Raw genomic sequence first — 27,290 nt, forward strand, 5'->3', positions numbered from 1 at the left:
GAAAAAGCGCAGAGGGTGCAGCCTATGCCAGGGCCTATGCAGGCAATACAGCACTGGGGTATACTTTTATTATTTCACCAGATGTAAAACAAAAGATGTCGAAAATCGGAATGGCGCTTACGTCACTTTGCGAGATTACGGTAATACACCAGTGCTTTGTTCGACAGAGTTTCAGATAAAACTATTGTGAAAAAGCCTTCCGTACATTGTATTTTGATAACATGTTTTTTAAGCGAATTAACAGCAAGTGAATGTAACTTTTTGCAAATGACTGATTATGTATAAAAATAGCATAAGAATTTTTTTTTTATCTGTTAACGAGATTTTTAGCCCTTGGCTAGTTCATCTCGGGACCCACGCTTTACTTCCCTTCCGAAGGAAGAACTCACATTTTGCGAATTTGTCGGGAGTGGGATTCGATCCCAGGTCCTCGGCGTGATAGCATAAGAATAATAAAAATAGAAATTATAATAAAAATTGTTATTATTTAGTTGGTTTGTTCTTTGGCTAGAGTAGATTTCCGAGTAGACTCGGAATAAAATTGAAAAGGTTGTAAACCTTTTTAGGGACTATCAATTTGTTACGTATGACAATTTTCACGATTTTTCGACCCCTTTCCTGCCATGGTAATTATTTTTTTGTATATAATGCTACATATTTGTTAATGACGCGTAAGATTTTTCATATTATTAGCTTACTAATTTATGTTTACCTCTAAAAAAATACGGAAATATTAAAAAAATAATGGAGCTGAAATCTCCATTTTTTTTGTAAATCGAAATGTTCTACAAAAACGCTTAAAAAATTCATAAAATTTACTTTTTGAACATTGATTTTCTTTCGGACACCCTAAAGTCCCCGGTCTCCCCTATTGAAAACAGAATTCACGAACAAACTCCGATGCGACAACTTCGCTGTCGTAGCTGGTGTGGTTATTGTTTACGTGCCATTCCTACAACGAAAATATAAATTCATCCTCCTGCAACACATTCCGCAGTCATTTAATTGAAAGGGTAGGAACCGGCGGAGTGTTTGCTCCCGGTCACGTTTATCAGAAATATTTGCACGTTATCGCAATTCATAACTGTACTTACCTGCATTTTCTCCATTCTCGAACCGAATCATGTGTCCTGTCGTCGTCGTCGTCGTCGTCATGATCGTCCATCGTCATCGCCATCCCACCATGCCAACGATAAATCCTCATCGACATCGGACTCCGCCGCCTGTCCTTGATAATGCTCGTCGCGGAAAATTGTCGCTCCGCTTGTTTCGGATGAATGCAATCAATCCGAATGCCTGTGCAGCATGGTCGGCGAAGTGATCCACAAGCAACCGTAAGTTCCGGAGAAATTGCACTGACTATGTTTGCACTCTGTACACTTTAGTTTGTTAAATACCCACTTGTTGCGCATGCGAAACTCTGTACTTGCTTGTTCTTATCGGATGCTTCTAGCAGCTTTCTATAGCGGGTGATTGGATGGAAACCTAATACACAGTTTTTAATTCGTGCTTCATTTTCTCGGAATATTTTCTTGTATAGTTTTAGTTTATAGTTTGTTCATTTCTTTGCAGTGTGTAGTGCTATTTGTAATCCTTGTTTCCCTGGTTTATGCATTCGGTCATCATTCGTAGAAATATTTTAATACTAATTAATTTATCCGGTATTGTGAATACACGTAAGATTTGACCAAGGACACATTCATACAATAGTTGATAAATAATACTAATTTTGTAGTACAGTTAACTAATCTATGACATGTTTTTATCATCACTTGGATACAAAGTAGCTTTACTCCAACGTCAAGCGTATTGCAGAGTACCATCTTTGTCGGTATTGGACAATAGTCCTGTTCAACGACGTAGGTTGAACTTACTCGAACTTGCTCCATCCCGCTCTTTCCCGTTTGTTGACAAATGGGTAAGAGTAGGATGCAGCAACTTCGAGCAAGTTCAACCTACGTCGTTGAACAGGACTAATGTTTTCAGTTTCCCCGAACGTGTAGGAATCGCAGAACTTCTTCAACCACGTGCAACCAGCGCGTTGGCGGCTTTTTGGTCTACCTCCTTTAACGTCCACGCCTCGTGACCGAAGAGGGCAACCAAAAGAATCAGCGTCTTATGTAGAGCGAATGTCGTTTGCGTTTGCAAGTTACGGGACCTAAGCTGGTTACACAATTCGAAAAAGGCCCTATTGAGCGATTCCAAGCAACAGCATCAAAATTAAGGAAATTTTTTAATTCATAATTTTCTATTGAAGTGAAACTTTGCACAGTTTTTCAGCTCCATCTAAATCGCCATTTTTCGATATCAAATTTTTATTTTGAATCACGACTAACTTTTTAAAAGGGTTTATGTGAAAATGGTTCAAAAATATTCAAAAATCTGCACAACCAAAATGGTTCGTTCGATTGCTATTAATTTTTCAGCAAAGTTAGATAACTAAATGGTGATTCCTAAGAAAATATACACTGTGAAAAAACATCTTTTTTAACTTTAAAAAATATCATTTTTGTCACAAAAACTCAAATATCTCAAAACCCTAGTTTTTTACCAACGTAATTTTTTTAGGGAAGACGGTCCATTGTATTAGCAATCTACCATACAAATTTGGTGATGGTAAACTAATAAACAAAAAAGTTATAACATTTCAAACATTTCACAATTTTCACATTTGGTAAATATTTTTTTTCTGTGTAAATTATTTCGGTCAGAAATCGCAGTTTGATGCTGATTTTATTGTTCAGCAAAGTTAGATAACGAAATGGTGATTCCTAAGAAAATATACACTGTGAAAAAAAAAATCTTTTTTTAACATTAAAAAATATCATTTTTGTCACAAAAACTCAAATATCTCAAAACCCTATCTTTTTATCAACGTATTTTTTTAGGGAAAACGGCCCATTGTATTAGCAATCTACCATAAAAATTTGGTGATGATAAACTAATAAACAAAAAAGTTATGACAATTCAAACATTTCACAATTTTCACATTTAGTAATAACTTTTTTTTTAGTGTAAATTATTTCGGCCGGAAATCGCAGTTTGATGCTGATTTTATTGTTAATGGCATTGCGTGAGTAAAACAAGCTGTTTTTATTATGTATTATGTATATTATATGTACAGTAATGTTCCGATTTTATCACGCCCTCCGCGCATTGGTCGTTTATTCATTATTTGCTGTTACATTTGAGGACAAGTGTTTTCCCTCTTCTTCAAGATGAATGTTGAAAGCGTGTTTTGCAACGTTAAAAATATTGAAATGGGTATGGATGTTGAAGTATATTTCAAAGCATTTTTGAAAAGGGGCGTGATTAAATTGTTTAAATAGATGTCGCTCATGGTACGGTGGCATGACTCTCTGCACTTAGCACTTCTGGCAATTTCTCAGTTGTCGTTTTCGAAATTTTCAAACTTCCTACGCCCTGCTTTACCGATGATATACAGATGGCTCGTTTGTCAAAGTCTAGACGGCAGGACGTGCAAATGCGTAAATTTGTATTCAATTTGGGCATAACCAGTCTCTTTTAGTTTATCTATGGTGCTTTCGGTGAGATTTCGTAACTCTTTTGAACATTTTTTTTCATCAAACGGTCTACAAGAGAGCGTTGAGTTGAAGACCTTTGAGAAAGCGACTGTTCATGTTGTTCGTTAGATTATAATAAACAAAATCACTTATTAGTTTTAACTGACTAGTTTGGTGTTGTTTGCTTGCCTGAAGAAAAAATTTAATATAAAATTTTTAATATCCATAGCGGTAGTATTTTTTTGCTTTTTCGTGAGCATTGGTATGGTATGTATACACACAAACAAACGTAACACTGACGAAATTTTCATTGACCACGCCTTTAACGATCATTTTGAATCTTGGTTGTGGCTTCCATAACCAGAAGAGTGCCCATCGTTTTTCTTTGCGTTTGACGTTTCACACTAGCGCCTTCTGATGACGATATTGCACAACGCAGTGTTTCGTGAAACATTTCCACCAGGTGATGGTAGTGTGAACTGGGCGATGGATTTTCACGAAAATTGTTCTAGGCGTTTCGTCTGTTTGTCTGTGGTATGTACATCTCATGCATTTGTTGTTGTTGAAGTTACTCGCATTCTTCCGATCATAAAGTCTGTTCTCTAAGAGGTAATTTTTTTTCTGCAGATCAACTAGACGTATACGCGTATATATTAAACTTTATTTTTCTTATGACCAACAGCTTTTCAACACTATCAAGGGATTTTTTCACCAGTCACGTACAACAAAAAGTATGACACTCTCAATATTTTTGATCATAACACTGGATCGCGTCTAAGGGAGCATCCATTAAGTACGTCACGCTAAAATTGAGAATTTTCAACCCCCCCCCTCTCCCTTTCGTACGGGTTTTTCCTATACTTAATACATTGCTTGTCACACTTTCACAAACCCCCTCCCCCCTAGGACCGTGACGTACTTAATGGATGGCCCCTAAGTTTCAAATATAAACTATAGTAATTATGAATAATCAAACAAAAATATCATGAAAACAACTTGTTTAGTTCAGGTGGTAGCCTTTACAATAAAATCAGCATCAAAATATAACTTTTTTTTTTTGCTAGGTTTCTAGCTGCACTCTGAATAGAGTTGAAACCTCTACACTAGACCCGAAGATAGAAAAGAGTACGTAATCTTTCAGAAGCAGTTTGCCAGCCGTACGCGGAAAATGATATCCATTAAGACACTGTTGCCTACTGACTCAGAAAGTTACGGTAGAAGGTTGGAAAGTTTTCAATTGGTCAGTCAGTCAGGATTTGCCTATGTAGTGTTATGGTCACACGGTTTGTGTTTGTCTTCTTGTTTGATTTTGAGGTATGGTTCAATATGTTTTTCTTCTCGTGAAGTCAGTTGTCGTATGTTTGTTTTTTTCATCGAATCAATCGAGCCCTGTATGTTAAAATATAGTCGATCCTGTGTCAAATTATTTTCTTGATTTCGCTAATCGTTTTCTACTTCTCTGTGTTCCTCTCTTGTGTCCTTAAATTGTGATCAGTTCAAAACCCACAGAAACATGTAACTGAACTTCTGATATTTTTCTGTTGGTGTCATAATACCATCTAAGAGTTGAACAAAAATACGCCAAGTTGGTCAGTTAATTGCAATAAAATTTCAAAATAATAAAGATTGCATGTCAACTATTATGTATTCATCCCCCTACAAATACTATGAAAACTATTAAAATTCGTTCAATTGTCCTACATAAACCATGTCATTTTCTCAAGCGTAGCCTAGAAATGTCAACCTAGTCATACACAAGTAACGTTGTTCAGTTAATAAAAAGCAGTCAGTTTTTGTCCAAAATGTCACGTCGAACGCATTGACGTCAACAATGCGTTTAAGTGTTCGCATGTTAGCTTCGAATCTATCAGCACAATTAAGTGCTGCAAATCTCCTTCCCACTATTAATTCTTCGGTCGATTTTAATTGCTTTATTTAAAGAAAATATGACCAACTAACATTGTAAAAATTCGAAAAAAGCGACTCTGACATTAATTAATTACTAATCCAAATCAACCGAGAAACGTGGGAAATAGAGCCCAAACAACATTTTAAAGTCAGTTGGCTGTAAAAGGTTCCAAAACCTGTCACAAATCCTATAATACTTTTATTAGGATTTGTAACGATCTTCAAAACCTTCTCAAATCCAACCGACTTGGAACTATTGCTTGGGAATAGACTCTAATGAGCCCTGGCGGATCCTCCATGTTTATCGAGCATGTCTGATGCATATGATCAGCCATACTCCATCTGCAGCAGCCGGTTCGTGATGAACCGTTGGAGGCGCATTAAAGTGTTAAAAAAAGGTGATATGTTTCACTAAAGAACACTACATTACAATAACCAAAATGAAACTCCTTCACTTTAATACCGTCAACCCTTGCGAACTTGGCTAGGGAATAAAATCAGCATCAAAATATAACTCTCGAAATAATTTACACAGAAAAAAAAATTATTTTTGTTACTAAATGTAAAAATTGTGAAATGTTTGAAATGTCATAACTTTTTTGTTTATCAGTTTACCATCACCAAAATTTTATGGTAGATAGCTGATGTAATGGGTCATTTTCCCTAAAAAATTGACGTTGGTAAAAAGATAGGGTTTTGAGATATTTGAGTTTTTGTGACAAAGATCATATTTTTTTAAAGTAAAAAAAGAAATTTTTTACAGTGTATATTTTCTAAGAAATCATCATTTAGTTATCTAACTTTGCTGAAAAATTTACAACAATCGAACAATCCGTTTTTGCTGTACAGCTTTTAGAATATTTTTGAACTATTTTCGCATGCACCCTTTTGAAAAGTTAGTCGTGATTGAAAATGAAGGTTTGATATCGAAAAATGGCGATTTAGATGAAATTGAAAAACTGTGCAAAGTTTCAGATATTTTTGAAATGGTCGCTCAGGATCGACTGACATGACTCCGTGGAATTCCTCTATTCGCAGCTGCAATACGCCTTTTCACTTCACGGGAAACGCCATTGTCACATATCACAAATGTTCCAAGATAAACACTTCCTCTACTGCCCTACGATAGATGCCGATAATATCAATATCGTCCGCAAAGCTGAGGAGCATGTGCGACCGTGTAATGGTAGTGCCATTCGTCTACACGCCAGACCTTCTAATCGCTCCTTCGAGTGTAATGTTGAACAGTAAATTTAAAAAAGCATCACCCTGTTTCAATCCATCCAAGGTCACAAACGAGGTAGACATTTCGTCTGCTATCCGAATACTTGATTTTGATCGATCCAGCGTTTCGCGTTTCAGCCTAATTAGTTTCAACGGAAAACCATGTTCTGACATTATCTGCTAAAGCTCATTATTCTTTTTAATGAATCGTACGCTGCCTTAAAATCAATGAACAGGTGATGAGTCGGCAAGTTATACTCCTTATTTTTTTCTAGGATCATTCGCAGCTTAAACATTTGATCCATCGTTGAGCGGCCCTCACGAAAACCAGCCTGGTATTCACCGACGAAGGAGTCCTCAAGAGGTCTCAGTCTATCAAACAGGACACGCGACAATATCTTATACGCCGATTTTAAAAGGGTAATCGCTCTGTAATTGGCACACTCTAGTCTATGCCCTTTCTCGTAGTTTGGACATATGAGGCCATCTAACCAGCTGGTAGGCATATCTTCATCTTCCCCAATCTTTACAATGTTCTGATGGATTAAATGATGTAGCTGTTCGCTTCCGTGCTTAAGAAGTTCGACCTGGATATGTGCGCCGACTATATTTAGCTCGGCGGCTGCGTGAGAGTCATTTAAGGCCGGCGGCGGCGGCGTCATCGGCGTCAGACCGGTGTCAACTTTCGGCGGCGGCGTGAATCGGTGTGACCATTATGTCAACGAAGCAAGAAGTTATCAGTACGCTCTAGAATGTGTAGTCTGAGCTATTTGATGACCATTGTTGACATATTTTTTTTCTTCGGAATGAATAAAAATTTATGATCGGCTCCGTCCTTGCGACCAGTTATTAGACCTATTGTGGCATTACCCATATTCATATGTAGAGCGTGTCATATTATTCCATTGCAATTGAATATTGATTTTTATACAGTTTTGTTTTCTTCTCTTAGAAGCTTCAGAAGCTATCAAATTTGACAATCTGGTCGCACTACACAGTGGTCCACGAACCAGATTTACGAGGAAAGATGCATTCAGCGCCTTCAAATGATTTTTTAGACAAATATGGTCTCCTACAAAGTTGTTCCTTAAAATAAGGCCCTCTTTCCAATGTATATGAAAATTAGGGTGGTCCATATTTTCTAAGAAATTAGAAACCAAACTTTTTTATTTGCAAGAATAGCTATATACATTCTTTGGAAAAGTTGTAGATCTATCAATTTTGAGCAAGTTTGCTGAAGACAGTTTTTTTGTAGCTTTAAAATTTACCAAACTAGAGATATATTTCTGAATAAGCTTAGGGTGATTCAGCAAAAATAGGTTTTCTGGCTTTAACTTTTTCAGTTTCAATTTCTCATCAAAGTCGCCCAAGAAACACTTGTAGAGCATTTGAAAACGCGTCGTTTCGTGCGCTGAGACGATCGTTATCTCTTTTGGTTCAAAAGTTATGAGCGTTTTTCTTAAAAAATCATAGTTTATTCAAAAAGCGATATTACGGGTTGGGGCAAAGATAAAAAATATCTTTTTCCAGCATTCAAAAGAAGAAATATTGTTATAAAACATATCAAAAAATTAGAGAGGTGTTATTTTTGTAACTCAAGAAAAAAATAGTTGAAAAGTGCCTATATTTTCTAGAAAATCATCAATATCTTTTGAACGGAATGACGTAGCAACATTCTCAGCGCACGAAAATGTGCTTTTTTGGAAGCTCTAAAAGTGGTTCTTTGACGACTTTGATGAGAAAATTGAAATGATCAAGATAAAGCAAAAAAACGATTGCCCAAATTTTGAGCAATTTCCCATAGTTTTCATAGGGTGACGCTAGAACAAATCGTTTTATCGCTCTAACTTTTTTGCGTTTCTTGGGCGACTTTGATGAGAAATTGAAACTGAAAAAGTTAAAGCCAGAAAACCTGTTTTTCCTGAATCACCCTAAGCTAATTCAGAAATATATCTCTAGATCGGCCAATTTTAAAGCTACAAAAAAACTGTCTTCAGCAAACTTGCTCAAAATTAATAGGTCTCCAACTTTGCCGAAGAATGTGTATGGTTATTCTTGCAAATAAAAAAGTTTGGTTTCCAATTTCTGTGAAAATACGGACCACCCTAATTTTCATGTATATTGGAAAGAGGGCCATATTATTAGCAACAACTTTGTACAAGACCATATTTGTCTAAAAAATCATTTGAAGGCGCTGCATGCATCTTTCCTCGTAAATCTGGTTCGTGGACCATTGTGCACTATTTAAACTAAGGATTCTTCGAACGATTTCCGGGAGGAATCCCCGAAGGATTTTAGGAAGGAATTTCCGAAAGAATTGCAGGAGGAACCCCCGAAGGAAGTACAGAAGGAATCCCCAAAGGAATTACAGAAGAAATTCCTGCAGGAATTCCAAGGGGAATTGCCGCAAGAACTCTGAGAGGAATCCCCTAAGGAATTCCAGCAAGAATCTTCAAAGATATTTCAGCGGGAATTTCCAAAGTTATTTGAGAAGGATCTCCAAAAGATTTCTAGAAGGAATCGTCGGAAAATATCCAGAAGGAATCCACGAAGGAATTCCATGACCAACCTCTCAAGAATTCCAAGAAGATTCCCCGAAAGAATTCCATGAGAAATACTCGTAGGGAAGGGAGAGAAGGGACTCCAGGTCCCAGAAGAATTGCAGGAGACAATACTGCAGGAATTTCAGGAGGAAATCCCGAAGGAATTCACGAAAAAAATCCATAGTGAATCCCGAAGGATTTGCAGGAGGAATCCCCGAAGGAAGTCCAGAAAGAATCCCTGAAGGAATTTCAAGAGAAATCCCCGAACGATTTCCAGGAGGAATTCACAAAAGAATTCCATGAGGAATCTCTGAACAAAAATTGAGAATAATTCACGAATAAAATTCCTAGAAGAATTCCAGAAGAAACCCCTGGAGAAATTTGTATAGAAACTTCTTGAGAGATCCTTCAAGAATATCTTGGAGATATGCCTGATTATAATCCTAAGAAAATTCTTAAAGGAACTCTTACAAGAATCTCTGATGGAACTCCTGTAAGCATTCTTAAATGCGCTTCTGGAGAAATCTCTGATGCAACTACTGGAGTAATCCGAAAATCTTCGAAAGAACCCCTGGTGCGTTACCTGGAAGAATCCCTAAAGGAACTTCTCGAAGAATCCCCTGCCCTAAGGAACTTCTGAATGAAACTTAGAACGAACTTCTGCACGAGTCATTGAAAAAACTTCTGTAGGAATTCTTGAAGAAACTTCTCTGGAAATCCCTGAATTTTTCAAGAAGGAAACTCCGAAGGCATTCCCGGAAGAATTCCATTAGAAATCCTGAAGGAATTCCAGGAGGAATCCCAGATAGAAGTCCAGGAGGAATCCCCGAAGGAATTCCAGGAGAAATTCCCGAATGAATTACAGGAGAAATCGTTTCAGGGATTTTAGGGGGAATCGCCGAAGGAATTCCGGGAGGAATCTTCGAAATATTTCCAGGTGGAATCCCCGATGAAATTCCAGAAGGAATTCTTGAAGGAATTCCAGGAGAAATCACCGAAGGCAGTCAAAGAGGAATCCACGAAAGAATACCAGGAGGAAGCTCTGCAGGAATTCCAGGGGGAATCGCCGAAGAAATTCCGGGAGGAATCCCCGAAGGAATTTTAGGTGGAATGCTTGAATAATTTCTAGGGAGAATTTTTCCAGGTAGTGGGAAGATTTTCCACGAGAAATTCCTGAAAAATTTTCAGGAGGTATTTACGAAATAATTATTGGAACTCCTGTAGGAATTCTTGTATGCGCCTCTAAAGAAATCCTAGAGGCATCCGAGGATCTTCCTTGAAAAATCTCCGAAAGAACCCCAGGTGCGATAGCTAGAAGAACTCCTGGTAGAGTCCTTAAAGGTACTCCAAGGAATGCCCTGGGAAACTCCTGAATGAATCTTAGAAGGAATTCTTGCACTTATCCTCGAATGAGCTTCCGTAGGAATCCCTGAAGAAACTTTTGGGGGAATCCTACTTATTCTACTGAAGGTATCTTTGGATCCTCCTGTAAGAATCTCTGAAGGAAATCCTCGAGAGATTTCTGACGGAACTCTTCGAAAGATTTCTGAAAGAGCTTTTGAAGGAATACATGAAAGAATTCAGGAGCAATCTCTGAAGAAACATATACATGAATCTTAGAAACTCCTTGAGAAATTTCTGAAGGAACTCCTGGATTAATTTCTGTTGGAACTCCTGTAGGAATTCCTAAAAAAAAACTTCAGAAGGAATGCCTGTAGGAACTGCTAGACTTAATTCTAAATATGGATCTCTGAATCCTTCCGAAAAAAAATCTCTGAGGAGACTTCTGGACGAATACCTGAGCGAACTCCTGTTGCACTAGCTGAGGGTACTTTTGAAGGAATTCCTGATAAAACACATGGAGGCATTCCTGAATCTTCCTGAAACTACTTGGTAAAGATCACTTGGAATGATCATTGAATGAGTTTCTGGAGCAATCCCTGAACGAACTACTATACTGAAGGAACCCTCGAATGGACTCCTGGATTAATCCCAGGAGGGATTCCAGTAGGAATATCTGAAGAAACTCTTAGAGAAAAGAACTCCTGAAAATTTTCCAAGAGGCATCCCGATGAAATTCCAAGAGGAATCCCTGAAAGGGATTTCAGGAGAGATCTTTGAATAAATTCAAGAAGGGATCCCAGAAGGAATTTCTGTAGGAGCCCTTAAAGGAACACCTACACAGCAAAAAAAATATGAAAATTAAATAGCGCCGAAATTGAAAGCCGAAATATAAACCACGTGAATTTGGTATCAGCCCGCTCAAATATACACCAACCAGGCGTCTTGTTTACTGAGTTTAACCTATTCTAACTGATTTTAAGGCATATTCGCTTGAAATTTACATGCATCTGCTATAAATCATGCCAGTAACTCTCTGCGGTCGCTCTGTTTGCTCGCAGCTGTGACGGTTTTCTCTCTTTGTACACGCTACGGCTGCCAACACATGGCAGAAGATGGTCGTTCGTTTATGGTAGAAGCTATTTAACAAACAAAGATAGCCGTGAGTACTTGGGAGTGCTTCTCACATCCCGAGGATTTGAACTCGAACTTGTTCGAATCCAAATGTGATTTTTCTTTTTCATCAACAATCATCTGCAATGTTATTCTAAGATCGCACAAAAATTTCTATTCTATACGACGGGGTTCTTTTGTTACATTCGATCCGTCGTAACTTTACAGGTTTTGTTCGTACTGCGTAGAATGATCCTCGAAAAATCTCCTTGAGCGACAGCGACCCCTAGCCTAACTTAACGTAATTCTAGATGATTTCCTGAAGGATCTCCGGGAGGAATCTCTGAAGGAACTCCTGAACTAATTCCTTAAGAAATTTTACGAAGCAATCCCTGAAGGAACTCCTAGACTTATCTCTAAAGGATCTTCTCGATGCACTACTAATGGATCTCTGAGGCATCCCTGAATCCTTATGAAAGAATTTCTGTCGATCTGTCCTGTGAGATCTTCTGAAAAAAAAAATCAATGATGAAACATCAGAGGTATCCCTGAATCCTCCTGGACAAATCTCCGAAGGAAGACATATCTAGTCTAAAGGAACTTCTGGATAAATCCTGGTTTGGAATTTTAAACGAATCTGTGAAGGAATTATAGGATGAATCTCTGGAAGAATCCTGTAGATATCTCCGATGAAACTTCTGGATTAATCCCTGAAGAAAATGTTGTAGAAATGCCTGAAGATTTATTTGGGAAAGTCTGGTAGATCTCCCTAAGGCATTACTGAATCCTTTTGGAAGAATCTCGGAACAAACTTCTGGACAAATACGAATAATTAATGAAATCTAATAAAAAATTAAAAAAAAAGTTCTAAGAGTTTCGTATTTGAATTGACACCCTGAAATTCCCAAGATTTTCAATAAGAGTCTTCTGCATAGTTTTCTTAAAACAAAAGAAAGAAAGATTAAAGTTCCAATGACCAGACTTTGAATGTTAAGAACATTCTGTTTTCAATTTTAGTATCACAGGGGCATAACTTAAATTATTGATTTATTTTTGTTAATTTTCTTTTTTTTCTTTTTTTCTCTATTTTTTGTTGGTCGTAATCCGCTAGAGAACGGTTTTAACTGCAAAAGTAACCGAATATGAATATAATCGATTTTCTCTTTTGTTAATAATCATCATATTATCATTAACAGATAAGAAAATCGATGATAACAAATTAATAATTGCAATCAATCTCTTATGGAATTCGGACAAACGTGACAAACAGCGACGTATGGCGCGCCGTCGATACTTCGTTCGGTGTCGGCGTGCTACAAAAACTGTCGGCGTGGCGGCGCACAGGTCTTTCGACCGGGATCTCGTCCTACCCAGCAGCTTTGCTGTTTTGACGTAGGACTACGTCTCTCTTTTCTATACCGGGTGTCATTCTAAATTTTCAGAAATCAGCCGCGTTACGTTTAAAGTGGAGATTTTGAGCGTTAATAGCTCAGCCATTTCTTGTTGAATTTTCAAAATTTTGGCACCAATCGATTGCAAATCTTTACACCAATTATGTCCAATAATAATATTTGCTGTTTTTCAATAACAAACTATTGAAAAATTGGGAAAAGTGAACCCATGTTTATTCCAGCCAATCACGATCGAGCACATTTTGGAGCACATTTTGGTTGCTCCCGTCGAATATAAAAGCTACTGCTTCTTCGCATCTTCCCTCATTTGCCTTTGTCGTCTCGAGGTGAACGCATCGAACGAGAGCTGCCCACTTTCTTCGTTTGCGTTTTCGCTCATTATTCTTTGACGGCCGTGTTGGCTCGGCGTCGGTGGTTGTCGGCAAGGGTGCTGTTGCACATTCGCCTTCTAACCGTCTAAGGCTGTGACCATAGTGGGTAAGGTGAGATGCGATCGGATGCGATAAGTTATGAGATGAGAAGAGGGATGTTTGATAGGCCATAGTGCATGAGGTTTTCAATGAGGGTGCGCATGTTGTTTTCACATCCTTTTTCTCCTATTTCGTGCGCATCAACGACTCGCGTGATTTGATCGATGAAGTCGCTTGTATGTTGAAGCACTTCTTTGGATGTGGGTAGTGAAACGATCGTTTCATCTATAAGAGCGGAAAGATTTTGTTTTGCGCGAAAAGAAAAGAATGTATAACATGTAATCATATCCGCGTGAACGATGTCTTTATGTATACACATATTTTTACTTTCCGAACTGGGATATCTGAGTGTTGATTTCAATTTAAATCAATATGAGACTGTTATACTGATTTTCGGCATAAAAACATTACTTGATTGTGCTGACCTCGGCAAAAAGAAACAAAAATTCGGCAAGTATGTATTATTTAAGGGAATAGGTTTTTTTATTATAAAATTTTCGGCGAAATCTACGAGAAAATATGTATCTAATAAGTACCCAATGTTCATCATAAGGACTGTATCGTTCATTATGAGTACATCTTTGAGGTCTAAGTCTAAGTCTTATTTTGACAACTGATGTGTGTTTATGTGTTGCTAGCGTTGTAAACAAAAGATAACCTTCATTAAAAGTTAAAGTTTTTCCTTAAGTGGAGCAACGCGAGTGTTTACGGATGAGAAGCGAAAATCGATTGTGACCAGGTATTGCTATGAAAAATGATTATCGCTAAGAAAATTAGCAAAAGTTGGAGGTGTTTGCGTTTTTTCTGTCCAAAATGCTGTCAAACGATTCGGTATGCCTAACACACTGATAGACTCACCCGGACGCTACAGAAAACCAGGTGCGTCCAAGTCAAATTTGGACAACAAAATTTGCAAAATCTTCAAAAGAAAAAAAGAGGGATTCTTCATAGATTGCGCAAAAAAGTGTGGAACGACTATTGGTATGGTTCAGCGCGCCAAGGAGCGTAATTCCCTGAAGACTTACCCAAAACAGAAATGTCCAAGAAACAGTCAAATTCTGGCGGATTATGTACAAACTCGGGCTCGGAACCTGTACGACGATGTTTTGAGCAAAAATTACATGTGCATAATCATGGATGATGGAACGTATGTCATATTGGACAACAAGGCACTTCCAGGGGCACAGTTTTTCACTGTGAAGCGTGGCACTGGTTCTGAATTCGAAGAAATCGATTTTTTTTTTCAAAAATGTTGGGAAAATGTATTAATTTGGCAAGCAATTTGTCAAAGTGGTATGAAATCGTCACCTGTCTTCACCGTCCCAAGTATGAACGTCGAAATATACCGGAAGGAATGCCTCCAGAAACCAATTCTGCCACTCATCTGAAAGCACAAAGGTCCTACATTATTTTGATCGGATACGGCATCCTGCCACTATGTCTCTCAAACAAAGATAAACATGAGATAAATCAATCAAATCAATCCTGCCACTATGCGCGTGACATCTTTGACTGGTATGAAGAAAACAATGTCCAATTTGTGGAAAAGGCAATGAACCCTTCAAATTGCTCGCAAATTAGGCACATTAAGAAGCATTTGGCTTTGATGAAAGGGAAACTACGGCAAAAGGATAGAGGAGCAGAGGACGTCATCGAATTCAAGAAAAACTGGGCCAACCCAAGCAAAACCATCGACGGAACACTTGTCCAGCCTTATGAAAAACACCAAGAAGAAGGTGCTAGAGCTGGCAAGATCCACGAAAAATTAAATATAAAATGATACCATGGGCTTTTCTGATTATTGACCATCAATGTAATTGAATTTAATTTACAAAACGAATAAAACTTTTTCAGATACAACAATTTTCAGGTGTACTTATAATTAACGATACAGTCCTTATATTAGGTAAAAGAGTATCAATCGAAATTGAAGTCACACTATTTTCATTAAGGGATCTAGTTTTGCCTGACAAAGAAAAAAGCAGAACTTTTCAATCAGAATCCTTTTAGCAATTAAGTTGAATACCATAAAACCTTAAACTTTCTAACATGCCCATGAATAATATGCAATGAACAAACGACCATATCAAACATTGATCACTTGATTCAAATCCCGAACAGAGAAAATAAAATGTTTTCTTATACACATATAATAACAAAATTATGCTGTAAAAACATAAATGATTTGATGGAATACTATTTTATATGCAATGAAATATGTTATTTTACATAGTGATCGATATACAATATGATAAATTTTTATTACGTCCGGTCCATCAAAATTCATGTCATGTGGAAAAGCATTGGGTTATGTTTAAAAACAACAACATATTAACGCATTTTATATTACCTACTAGCATTCCCAACGCATTGAATCCGCATTGCTTTACATACACAACGAGCGCAATCATAAAATCCATACCCGACAAGCATTCTCTTGCATTCTCTTGCGATCACATGCGTCGAAGCAGCTCCATCGCATCTCCGCACCCATCGCAACTCATCTACTATGTACGGTTCATGCGTTCTGCATATAGTTTCCACAGAGTGTGCTTCGACGCTTATCCGATCTCTTATCTCTTTGCATCGCACCTCAGCCACTATGTGCTCAACGTAACGCGGCAGACGAAGGAAAGAATACGTTTCATCGATTGCTCGGCGGTGGTGGCAGAGGCAGCAAAATCCACAGAAAGATCAGCGACATACGAATTTGCGAGTTGCGTCGCTGTCCTCGGGGCTCGGTCCTTTCGCCGATTGATTGGCGGTGGCGCATTGATGATAGCATCAGGAACATCCAGGGCAACAAGCGGCGGGCCAATTTTCGACGGCGTTCAGCATTCAGCACGGAGGAATCCAACACGCATTGCGTGGCATGATAAATTCATGTAATTTTTTGTCTAAAATCTTTCAATATTCAATCGGTTCTTTTCAGGACCATAGAAAATTATTCATCAAGAGTTGTGAATCAGATAATTATTTCATTCCATCATGGATCGGTAAAAGTGTGGTGCAACCGAAAAGTGAAAGATTGAATGTTTGGTGGCCCCGCAAGAATGATGATGCCGGCCACTAATGGTTCCATCCGGAATTTATCAACCCTATCCGAACCATTTTTCGTGAAACATCGATAAATTATAACGTTGTTCGAGTTAAAATGATCTTAACCTTACAATATTTTGATTACTTTATTCGTTAAATGGAAATTTTCTCATTTCTCGGTTGATTAACCGTTTCAAGCGTCTGGTGCATGCGGGGCGGGTCATGCAAATAAAATATACTGAAAAGCCAGCCGAATGGGAGGAGCTTCATCTGCTAATCTAGGGCATAAAAGCTGCTCCCTCTGATTTCTTTCGTCATTTTCGTTGGATCAGTCAAGCAGGGTGGATGTCACCTCCACACCTGAGCACTACCCATCGGCGACTCTCGGCTATCGTGCTGATAGCGTCATGAATCTTATCCACGGCAGAAAGCGGCCTACCAATTTTCGGTGGCATCCTGCAGGATTAGCACGGAGAAAACCAACACGCATTGCGTGGCAAGGCGGTTTCATGCCATTTTCTTCCTGAAATCGTTACTTTATCAAACGGTCCTTATCAGGATCACCAAAAAATGATTCTTCAAGAGTTGTAAATCAGATAATTTTACTCCATCAATCGAGAAAAGTGTGGTTCACCCGAAAAATGAATGATTGAATTCCGGCCACTAATGGTTCCACCCAGAATTCAGCAACGCATTACCCTATCAGAACTATTTTCCGTAAAACATTGTTTAACTCTAACAATTTTCGAATTAAAATGATCTAAATCATCCAATATTTTGTTTACTTTAATGCTTAATGAAATTTTTTTCCATTTCTGGGTTGATTAATCGTTTGAAGCGTCAGAAGCAGGCGGGGCGGGCCATGCAAATGAAATATTCTGGAAATATTCAGCCGAATGGGAGGAGCTGCATCTGCTAATCTAGGGGTATTATCAATTCGATTGGAAATCAAAAAACTTTTTTTGAGAAAAATATTTTTGCTAATTTTGAGTTGTTTACAACATACATCGGAAGTGACGTATATGATAGTGCATCATTGAACGCACACAGCGCACCCCACCCGGTACTGAAAAAAAGTGTCGCTAGTCGAAAAGTGTCGCTAGTCAAAACGTCGCTATTCGGTTTGGTGCTGGCGCCATAATATAAAAGCTGTTCCCTCTGATTTCTTTCTGGATTCCGCCAGACTGAAAAAATGTCGAATGTCGGGTTAAAGTCGGGTCAATTTTTATCGAATGTTGGGCCACTGTTGGACCAACATCGATCAACTATTGGGTCTATGTTAGGTTTGCACGGACAGAAATGTCTTCTGATTCATATAACCACTTCCATAGTTCTCTCAAGCTTCAAAGATATTCTTGGGATAATTACTTTAAATGGTTGACTCACAATGATTTGATGTCTGCATCAAGCATATGTTTCATTTAAATAAACATCATTGAATATTAACCTTCAAATGCTTAAACCAAGCATATAAGTCATTACGTTAACCCTTTACTGACTCGGACGCCTGACTACTGTCTACTCAGTCATTGTTCATCATGGCGGCTGCGGCGATATTGTCGTCTTGTCGTAATTTTATTGAATAAATCGTTTTCCTGACTGTTCTTGAATTGTTTCTTCCTGAGAGAATAAAGAGTGTGCTTCTAGTTATCTTAATGGAATTCTCCACTTGAGCTTCAGGTAAGTGGGCGGATGGTAATGGGGTGCATGAATTCGCAAATTCATGATAGGTATCTATATTGTTTTCAATGTTTTCCGAATGCAGCTAACCGTACACCACTGATTAAAAGATGGCCCGAAATGTAGTAGCCGTAGCATCGTAACCAGAGGAAGAGGCACCCACCGGAATCAACGCAATCTTGTTGGGGTTGGGACCACCCGGTTCGGACAAGGGAAACCAGCCTCCGCTGCTACAGGAGATGATCGATTCCAATCTGGAAAAACTGCAATCTGGAGTACAAAAGTGGATTCCTCCTGGACGGTTTTAATTGGACGGCTGTGCAAGTCAAGAAACTGGACGACCTGCTGGAGAAGCACAAGACACAAGTCCGGAATCGACGTAAATCTGTTGGTTCGTCGTACCACCAGTCTTTTGATTCATCAGACCAGCGGTGATGAAACGCCTAGAAGAAGCCTATTACGAGCAGACTAAATCCCTGGCCGACTACTACGCCCTCGCGTGAACTGCACTTCTAGGTGGATGCCGCCAAGAGTGCGCCAGGAATATTTGAGAATTTTATTGCGCATTTAGGTTTGTAATCATTTGAATCACAAAAACAATAAAAATAAAGGAAAATAAAGAATTTTTTTGCTAATAAAACGTTCTTTTAATGAAGGTCTTTAGTGCAATATGTTATAACTAGAACATATAGCACTAAAATACCATCATTATAGAAATGTTCATCCTTGATTTGAAGCTTGTGATTCTAGAAAAGTAACATAACCTCATTTGAACGAATTTTTGTGCATGCTTACAACAATCATCCGATTCAGTTAGTTCAAGCTTCAAGCGTAGGGTTAAGAATGATTAAGTTAAGCATACATATGCTTGAGTCTACCATGAGTTTAAATGAGCTGTCAAACCATCAACAATAAATATTGTTGACATGTGCATAATATGGTTGAGTCAACCCAAGAGTCAACCATATGTCTTGCTTCAATCAGTTCAACAATTTTAATCATTTCAAGCTTGTATTATGCTTCGTCCTATGGTATTATGCGTAATACAATCTCAAAAAGGGCTTATATAAAAGTCAGTGCACAAGTATGCTTGATCGCGACCGCAATATGGTTGATATAACTTTATTTTTTTCTCCGTGTGGTGGCTAAAATCAAAATAGGTGAATGATAGGTTGATGTCGGGTTTGACGTCATCAACTATGGTAAAAGCTTTAAACCTACAACACCACAAATTTATGCTTCCTAGCTGGGGCTCAATTGAATGATGTGCCTTGACTGAGGCTGGAGCTGAAAATTAGTAAAAGCTCGAGATCAGTCTTACCCAACCAATCACAATCAAGCATAGTTCTGTGAGGCGACACGACGAAACTTATATAAGTGGTGCACACACTCATTTCGATCATTTCATCGGCACACACAGCAGCGGACGGACAGCACCGAGCGGCAGCAAGATCCCAAAAAAGATCCGCTTCAACGGATGAGCAAGCGGGTGGCACCGCCCTCTGTCCAATGAAGCCTCGATTCTTTTCGGATCCATCGGCAGTGGAGGCAGTAGCGGAAGCAAGATCCAAAGAAAAATCCGCCTCGGCAAACGAAAATTCGATTGGCGTCACTTTTCGTTTGCCGGGGCCCCGATTCTTTCATGGATTGCCGGCGGCAGCAGCAGCGAGATCCCAAAAAAGATCCGCTTCAACGGATGAGCAAGCGGGTGGCACCGCCCTCTGTCCAATGAAGCCTCGATTCTTTTCGGATCAATCGGTGGTGGCGGCATGGGTTGCAATGAATTATACCAAAATGGTTCTTTTAAGGGCCCCAAAGCTTCCGAAAGAGTTATTTGGAGCATTATTCAATTATTTCTAAAAATTCAACTAATTCTAATTTTTATAGTTTAGTTTATCGATAAAGTTTAATTTTTATACTAAATATACACCGCTGTATATTTGGTATTTGAAATTCCAAATTTACTGTCAATGTCATTCCAATCGAGTAGGATACCTGTCAAATGCGCTTTAAGGTTGAAGGATTCGTCATTGACATAATCGTCATCATTGAAAGTTCGAAAGCAGTTTTCTCATTCTAAACTGAAATTTCTGCAGTGAAAATAAGTTCACTGTACTCCAATCTTCAGCCGCAATACAGTGAATACATTTTCACTGCGGAATTTTCAGCTTTGTACGAGAAAACTGCTTTCGAATTTTCAATGATGACGATTATTTCAATGACGAATCCTTCAACTTTAAAGGCATTGCTCGGCAGCATCATCGTCATGATACGGGAATCATCATTACCAGCAACAATCGCCAGATTTCGAGTCTTTAGCATATAGTGATTTTACTCTGGCCGTTATTTTTGCTGAATAGATACACGTTTACTTCATCTGTGAGCCCCAAATTCTTTATTATGCGTTAAAAATTAGTCCTACGTCAACATTGCGGTTATGTCTCAGACATTACACACTCCTAGTTTTTCAGCTCCTTAAGGACTCCTTAACCTTACCCAGTGTTGGTGGTTCCACTGCTTGAGCGTCATCCATTATGGTAATCCTGTTCCTTTACTGCTACCATTCAACAAATCGTCGAAGTGCTCCTTCCATCTGGCTGCCACCATTGTTTCGTCTGTTAGAAAATTTCCGTCCCGGTCATTACACATGGCGAGCATTGGCGCAATCTTGTGCCGCACACCATTGACAGTTGCATAAAACCTCCGCATATCATTCCTATCCATACTTTCCTGCGCTTCATCAATCACACTCTCTTCGTGCTGCCGTTTTTTTTTACTGCGGTGGATTCATTTCTCTTCTGCTCTTGCCACCCTGTACGGCTCCCTGTTGAGCCGGGTACTGGCCATTAGCATTCGACTTCTGGTGGCATTATTTTTGTTCGTCACTCGTTGGCAGTCCTCGTCGACCCAACCATTATGTTGGCGTCACTGAACGGTACCTATCTTCTCTTGTGCTGTTGTTGCCACTGCTTCATGGATAAATCCCCACAAACTGTTGACATCTCCAGTCAGATCCGTTGATCTCATCTATCCTCTCGTCCAGCTTCTGATGGAACTGTGCAGCAATTCCTTCGGCTCACAAGCTTTTGATATTGCATTGAAAAGCATCGTTCTATTGCTTCTTGAACTTGTGACGCTGGATAATCGCGCCCAGATTTTTGTGGCTAGCATTGATATTGAATTCAGGTTCTAGAAATTCTTTCGAAAGAATAATAAGTTCTTATGTGTATAACAGTGGTCAATAGAATAGGAGAAGTCGAATTATTAAAGTTTATTTAGAATCGTCTGCAGGTTTTTAACAATCATATCTACAAACTGGCTGCTGGAGCAAAGGGAAGAGTTCCTGGGGAGTACCGGGAATCGTACCAAAAATCCCTCGGCTTCGCTATCTAACTGGAATATGAAAAAACTAGGGGTGGGTAATGTCCGAGATATAACCGCAATGTTGACGTAGGACAAAGGCTGGAACGGTCAAAACCAAGACACGCTGTCAAAATTCAAATGGGTGGAGTGATGCGTTGTGTTGTAAAATTGTTATGTATGATCCCCTTCGTTCACATTCATTGACTAGTTAATTTATTTTGAAGGTCAAGAATTAATTTATTTTGAAGGTAAATGATCAATCAACCGTTCTTCGAAAGTATTTTCATTGAACGGATAAAATTATTAGAATATTAAATGGCGCTAGATAGACCATTTTGATTGGAGTTTCACGTAAAGTAAAATAATCTGGATACGACAAACGTTGTTTACATCTGAAAACGCTTTTAATTATCCGATACCTCTTGAGGAATCATTTTCACTGATCCTGAAAAGAATCGTTTAAATAACAGAAGATTTTGGCAAGACAATTGCATGAATTTAACACGCAATGCGAGTTTATTTTATCCGCACTGAATGCTGAAAGCCATCGAAAACTGACGTCGCTTGCTGCCGTGGATGAGATTCCTGGTGCTATCAGCACCATAGTCGAGAGTCGTTGCTGAGTTGATGTGCAGCTGCCTAGCTGGGAAGTGATATCCACTCTCCTTGACTGATCCATGGAAAATGACGAAAGGAAACAGAGGGAACAGCTTTTATGCCCCTAAAAGTAGTAGTAAATTTTCATTGAACGGATAAAGTAACCAAAATATTTAATGGTTTAGTTCATTTTAATTTGAAAAATATTAAAATTAAATTTTGTGTTTTACGCAAAATGGCCCGAAAAATTGATATTACGTTGCTAAAATCCGGTTGGAACCATTAGTGGCCGGCTTCATCGCTGTTGCTTAGCCACCAAGTATTCAATCTTTCACTTTTCGATTACATCACACTTTTCCCGATCGATGGAATAACATCCGATTCACAACTCTTGAGGAATCATTTTCGATGGCCCTGAGAAGAACCGTTGGAACAATTGACGATTTTAGAATGAAAATGACATGAATTCATCATGCCACGCAATGCGAGTTGGTTTTCTCAGTGCTGAATGCTGGACACCATCGAATATTGACCCGCAGCTTGCTGCCATGGATGAGATTAATATCTTGCTTCACTTTTGCTGAGCAACGAATCTCTCAATTTTTCACTTTTGAGTTGCACTAAACATTTCTCGATTGATGGAGGAATCCAATCCAATTTATAACTCTTGAGGAAACATTTTCGGTGGTCCTGAAAAGGCCCGTATGAATAATGGACGATTTTGATGCCCCGAAATGCGTGTTGGTTTTCTCCGCACTCAATGCATGACGCCGTCGAAAACTGGCCTGCCGCTTGCTGCCGTGGTCCGTGGATGGAATTCCTTGTGTAATCGGCCGAGAATCGTCGCAGTTGATGTACTGCCAGCTTTGAAGGTGACATCCACCTCCACCCTCCTTGACTGATCCAACGAAAATGACGGAAGAAAACAGAAGTCACTGCTTTTATTCCCCTAGATTAGCAGATTAGGCTCCTCCCATTTGGCTGGCTTTCCAGGTTATTTCAAACGATTAATCAACCGAGAAATGAGAAAATTTTCATTGAACGGATAATGTAACCAAAATATTAGATGATTTAGATTAAAATGATGTTAAAATTGAAAAATTTTTCACGCAAAATGGTCCGGTTATGATAATGCGTTGCCAAAGTCCGGGTGGAACAATTAGGCATCATAATTGTTGTTGGATGAGTCATCAAGCATTCAATCATTCACTTTTCGGTTGTACTACACTTTTCCCGTTCGTCGGAATGAAATTATCCGATTCACAGCTCTTGAAAAATCATTTTCGATGGTCCTTAAAAGGACCGTTTGGATAATGAATAATTTTAGGAAGAAAATTAAATGAATTCACTATGCCACTGCGCGTGTTTGTTTTTTTTCCGCACTAAATGCTGAACGCCGTCGAAAACTGCCCCCCCCCCCCGCTTGTAGCCGTGGATGCGATTAATGACCAGCTTCACTCTTGCTGAGAAACGACGCTCTGTCCTTGCTTTGCACTACACCTTTCTCGATCGAGGGTGGAAATTCATCCAATTAACTCTTGAGAAATCATTTTCGATGGTCCTGAAAAGGACTGTTTGAATAATGGACGATTTTGATGAATTTACAATGCCACGCAATTCGAGTTGGTTTTCTCCGCGCTCAACGCTAGACGCCATCGAAAACTGGCCCGCCGCTTGCTGCCGTGAATGAGATTCCTGGTGCTATCAGTACGATAGCCGAGTGTCGTCGCTGAGTCGATGTGCCGCTACCCAGCTCGAGGTGTCACCTCGACGGTGGTCGAAATGGAACTGACGAACAGCTCTCGGCTCTCGCATGTTCGCATTCCTTCCTGCATCGTAGTTGCCCTCACGATGCGCACCAATCAGAGAGCGTTGGTAGACTGAACGAGAAAATTTGTCCGCTACCCATATTTATAGATTTGGGGCTGTCCATAAACCACGTGGTCATAAGGGGGGGGGGGGGGGGGGGTTCGGCCAATGACCATTTTGTATGGACGAAAAAAAAAATTTGTATGGACTAATGACCACGCAGGGGGGGGGGGGGGTTGAGAAGTCCGAAAAAAATGACCACGTGGTTTATGGACAGCCCCTTTCAGCGATTTCAATGTCTGACTTTAAAACAACTTTTCAACTATTTATCAATGATTTTTAGGTTCACCGAATATTACAAATTGAACGCGGGAGTTTCATCTCTCAAAAAACGGGATTTGTTTATCATTTCGTACAGTGGGAAAGATACTGTGAGCGTTTAAAATCTTTCACTCAAACGTAACGCTCTTGGTTTCGTAAATTTTGAAATGACACCGGGTATAGAAAACAGAGACGTAGTCCTACGTCAAAATTTATGTTGCCCTAGAAGTTACTTTATTTATTTTTTATAAACCTAAACGCACGCTTCAAACTACTTGGTTTTATGCATAACTATTTCCAAACTGTGTTGTATTAACCTACATCTAGTCTACATCAGTAACATACATATCACAATGTTCTCTACCACATTTCATAACACTAATCCTCCTTCATCTTCCCGTTTCAGCAGGCCCACGATGCTGTCGACGATGCACCTGTTCCAGACGTTCCTACATATCCTCCAGGTGACCCTGAGCTTCCTGTTGATGCTGATCTTCATGACCTACAACACGTGGCTGTGCGTGGCCGTCGTGCTGGGTGCTGCCCTCGGGTATTTCCTGTTCGGGTGGAAAAAGTCGGTAATCGTTGACGTTACCGAGCACTGCCACTAGCAGCCCGGATGCCACCTAACGTTAGCCAGAGCCACCCTGCATCGCCGAACGACACCGGCACTCGATGCGACCGCACTGTTTTAATATTCTTCGTCTTCTTTCGGTCACTACAAGGAATTACATGCACAACATCAGAGGTAAGGATACCCCGATTAAGGTCACGCGCATGTGTTTCAAGAGGATAGATTTTCGCACCGAACGACCTGCGGCTTTTTGGTGGGTGGCCTAGCTTGTACCTACACGGGATGTTTGAGAGAGAATTTGGTCGTGCAGTAGTAGAGCGTGCAAGGTGTGTGTAAACGGAAACTCATCAAAACATTTTTTTATATTGATTCTTAGAAAGATTTAGTGCTGATAAAAGACTTTAAGAAGCGTTCAAGTTTTAGCTGGTTCAGTCCAGATAGGTAGTTGTTTTGATTTCCAGTTTTTTTTTTCGTTTTTTAATAGCTATTATACGGATAGATGATTCTCAAACTATACAGAAAAAGAACAAACATATTATGCCGCGGAAATAACAACTTGTCAACAAGTAACACGATCACAGCGGACGCCAACTGTAAATTGGCCTCAAAAAATGTACCATATTTGTGTAAAATCAAAAGCATGTAACAGAGCTATGTGTAAAGGCTTAACTGTGAGAAATACAGGGTGTTTTTGAAACAATCAACACCTAGCATTGGAATTGTGTTGTTGTGGTACGACGAACATGGTCAAGAAGATAACGAATTTTGTAAAAACATACCTTTTAGCCATTTAAGGAAACAGAATATATAATATTTTATCCATAGGCTAGTACGGTTACCTATGCAGAAATGTTAAGGGAACATAGTTTTTGATCCGAACGTCCTTGATAGCGTGCCATGTTACCCTCACAGATTCGCAGATTTCGTTCTCGCTCCTATGTAGAGTGTGGCTGAGTCACACCCGAATTTCAGCTTCCATCGACGATGGAGCTGCGCGTCGGAGATTCTTACTTACCTTACCGGTCAGATTAAGGCCTGAGTGGCCTCTGTTGTACATAGTAGCCGTATCCATTTTACTCGGTCCATAGCTGTGTGTCTCCAGTTCCGCACTCTGCGAAGGGTCCGCAGAGCGTCCTCCACTTGATCGACGCACCTAGCTCGCTGCGCATCACGTCTTCTTGTACCGGTCGGATAACTCTCGATAACCATTTTAGTCGGGTTGCTATCAGACATCCTGATGACGTGACCCGCCCACCGTAGCCAATCCATTTTGGCGGTGTGGACGATGGTTGGTTCTCTCAGCAGCTGATGTAGTTCTTGGTTCATTCGCCTTCTCCAAGTCTCGTCTTCCATCTGCATTCCACCGTATTTGGTACGCAACACCTGCCGTTCGAAAACTCCAAGGGCGCGTTAATCCTCTGCACGTAGAGTCTATGCTTCGTGCCCATAGAGGACTACTGGTCTAATCAGCGTTCTGAAGATAGTTAACTTCGTGTGACGGCGAACTCTGTTCGATCGCAGAGCTCTGCGAGTCCAAAGTAAGCTCGATTTCCTGCCACAATGTGTCTCTGGATTTCTCTGCTGGTGTCGTTGTCACTAGTGAGCCCAAGTGCACGAACTCTTCAACCGCCCCGATTTCATCACCATCGATAGAAATTCGGGGTGACGGGCGCGTCCTTCCTAGAGCCCTTTGCCATCAAGTATTTTATCTTCGACACTTTTTCTTCTTCTTCTTTATGGCTCTACGTCCCCACTGGGACTTGGCCTGCCTCGCTTCAACTTGTGTTCTTAGAGCACTTCCACAGTTATTAATTGAAGGGCTTTCTTTGCCTGCCATTGCATGAATTTGTATATTGTGAGGCAAGTACAATGATACACTATGCCCAGGGAGTCGAGAATTTTTCCCGACTGGAACGGGAATCGAACCCGCCGTCTCCATAGCCGTCATCCATAGCCTTAACCACAAGGCTAATCTTCGACACATTAATGACTAATCCGATTCACCTAGCTTCATTCTTTAGTCGGATGTACGTTTCCGCCATCGTTTCAAATTTACGAGCTATAATGTCAATATCATCGGTGAGACCAAGCAGCTGAACGGACTTCGTGAAAATCGTATCACTCGTGTTTACCCCCACTCTCCTTATTACACCCTATGAAACAATGTTGAACAAGTACGAAGTACGAAAGACCAACACCTGAGAGACTCGAAGGGACTCGAGAGTGTCCCTGATACTCGAACTACGCACATCACTCGATCCATCGTCGCATTGATCAATCGTATCAGTTTACCGTATTCGTGCATAAACTGCCATAGCTGTTCTCGATCGATTGTGTCATACGCCAATTTAAAATCGATGAACAAGTGATGT

General features: G+C 39.6%; 1 protein-coding gene across 12 annotated transcripts in view; it reads left to right on the forward strand.

The window, feature by feature from the left end:
- The window catches only part of LOC109410825 (high affinity copper uptake protein 1), a 127,479-nt gene extending 101,711 nt beyond the window's left edge, over nucleotides 1–25,768 (forward strand). For 7 of the 12 annotated variants that reach the window (XM_062859024.1, XM_062859027.1, XM_062859029.1 and 4 more), the window contains 2 exons: nucleotides 1,305–1,334; nucleotides 24,751–25,768. In XM_062859024.1, coding sequence (XP_062715008.1) covers nucleotides 1,305–1,334; nucleotides 24,751–24,955 — 235 coding nt within the window. In that variant the 3' untranslated portion in view covers nucleotides 24,956–25,768. The remainder of the gene's footprint in view (nucleotides 1–1,304; nucleotides 1,335–24,750) is intronic. The other 5 variants (XM_062859033.1, XM_062859035.1, XM_062859034.1 and 2 more) reach the window with 3 other exon arrangements.
- Nucleotides 25,769–27,290: the final 1,522 nt, after the last annotated feature.

Source organism: Aedes albopictus, chromosome 3 (assembly GCF_035046485.1).
Source record: "Aedes albopictus strain Foshan chromosome 3, AalbF5, whole genome shotgun sequence".
In the NCBI taxonomy this organism is placed as follows: Eukaryota; Metazoa; Arthropoda; class Insecta; order Diptera; family Culicidae; genus Aedes; species Aedes albopictus.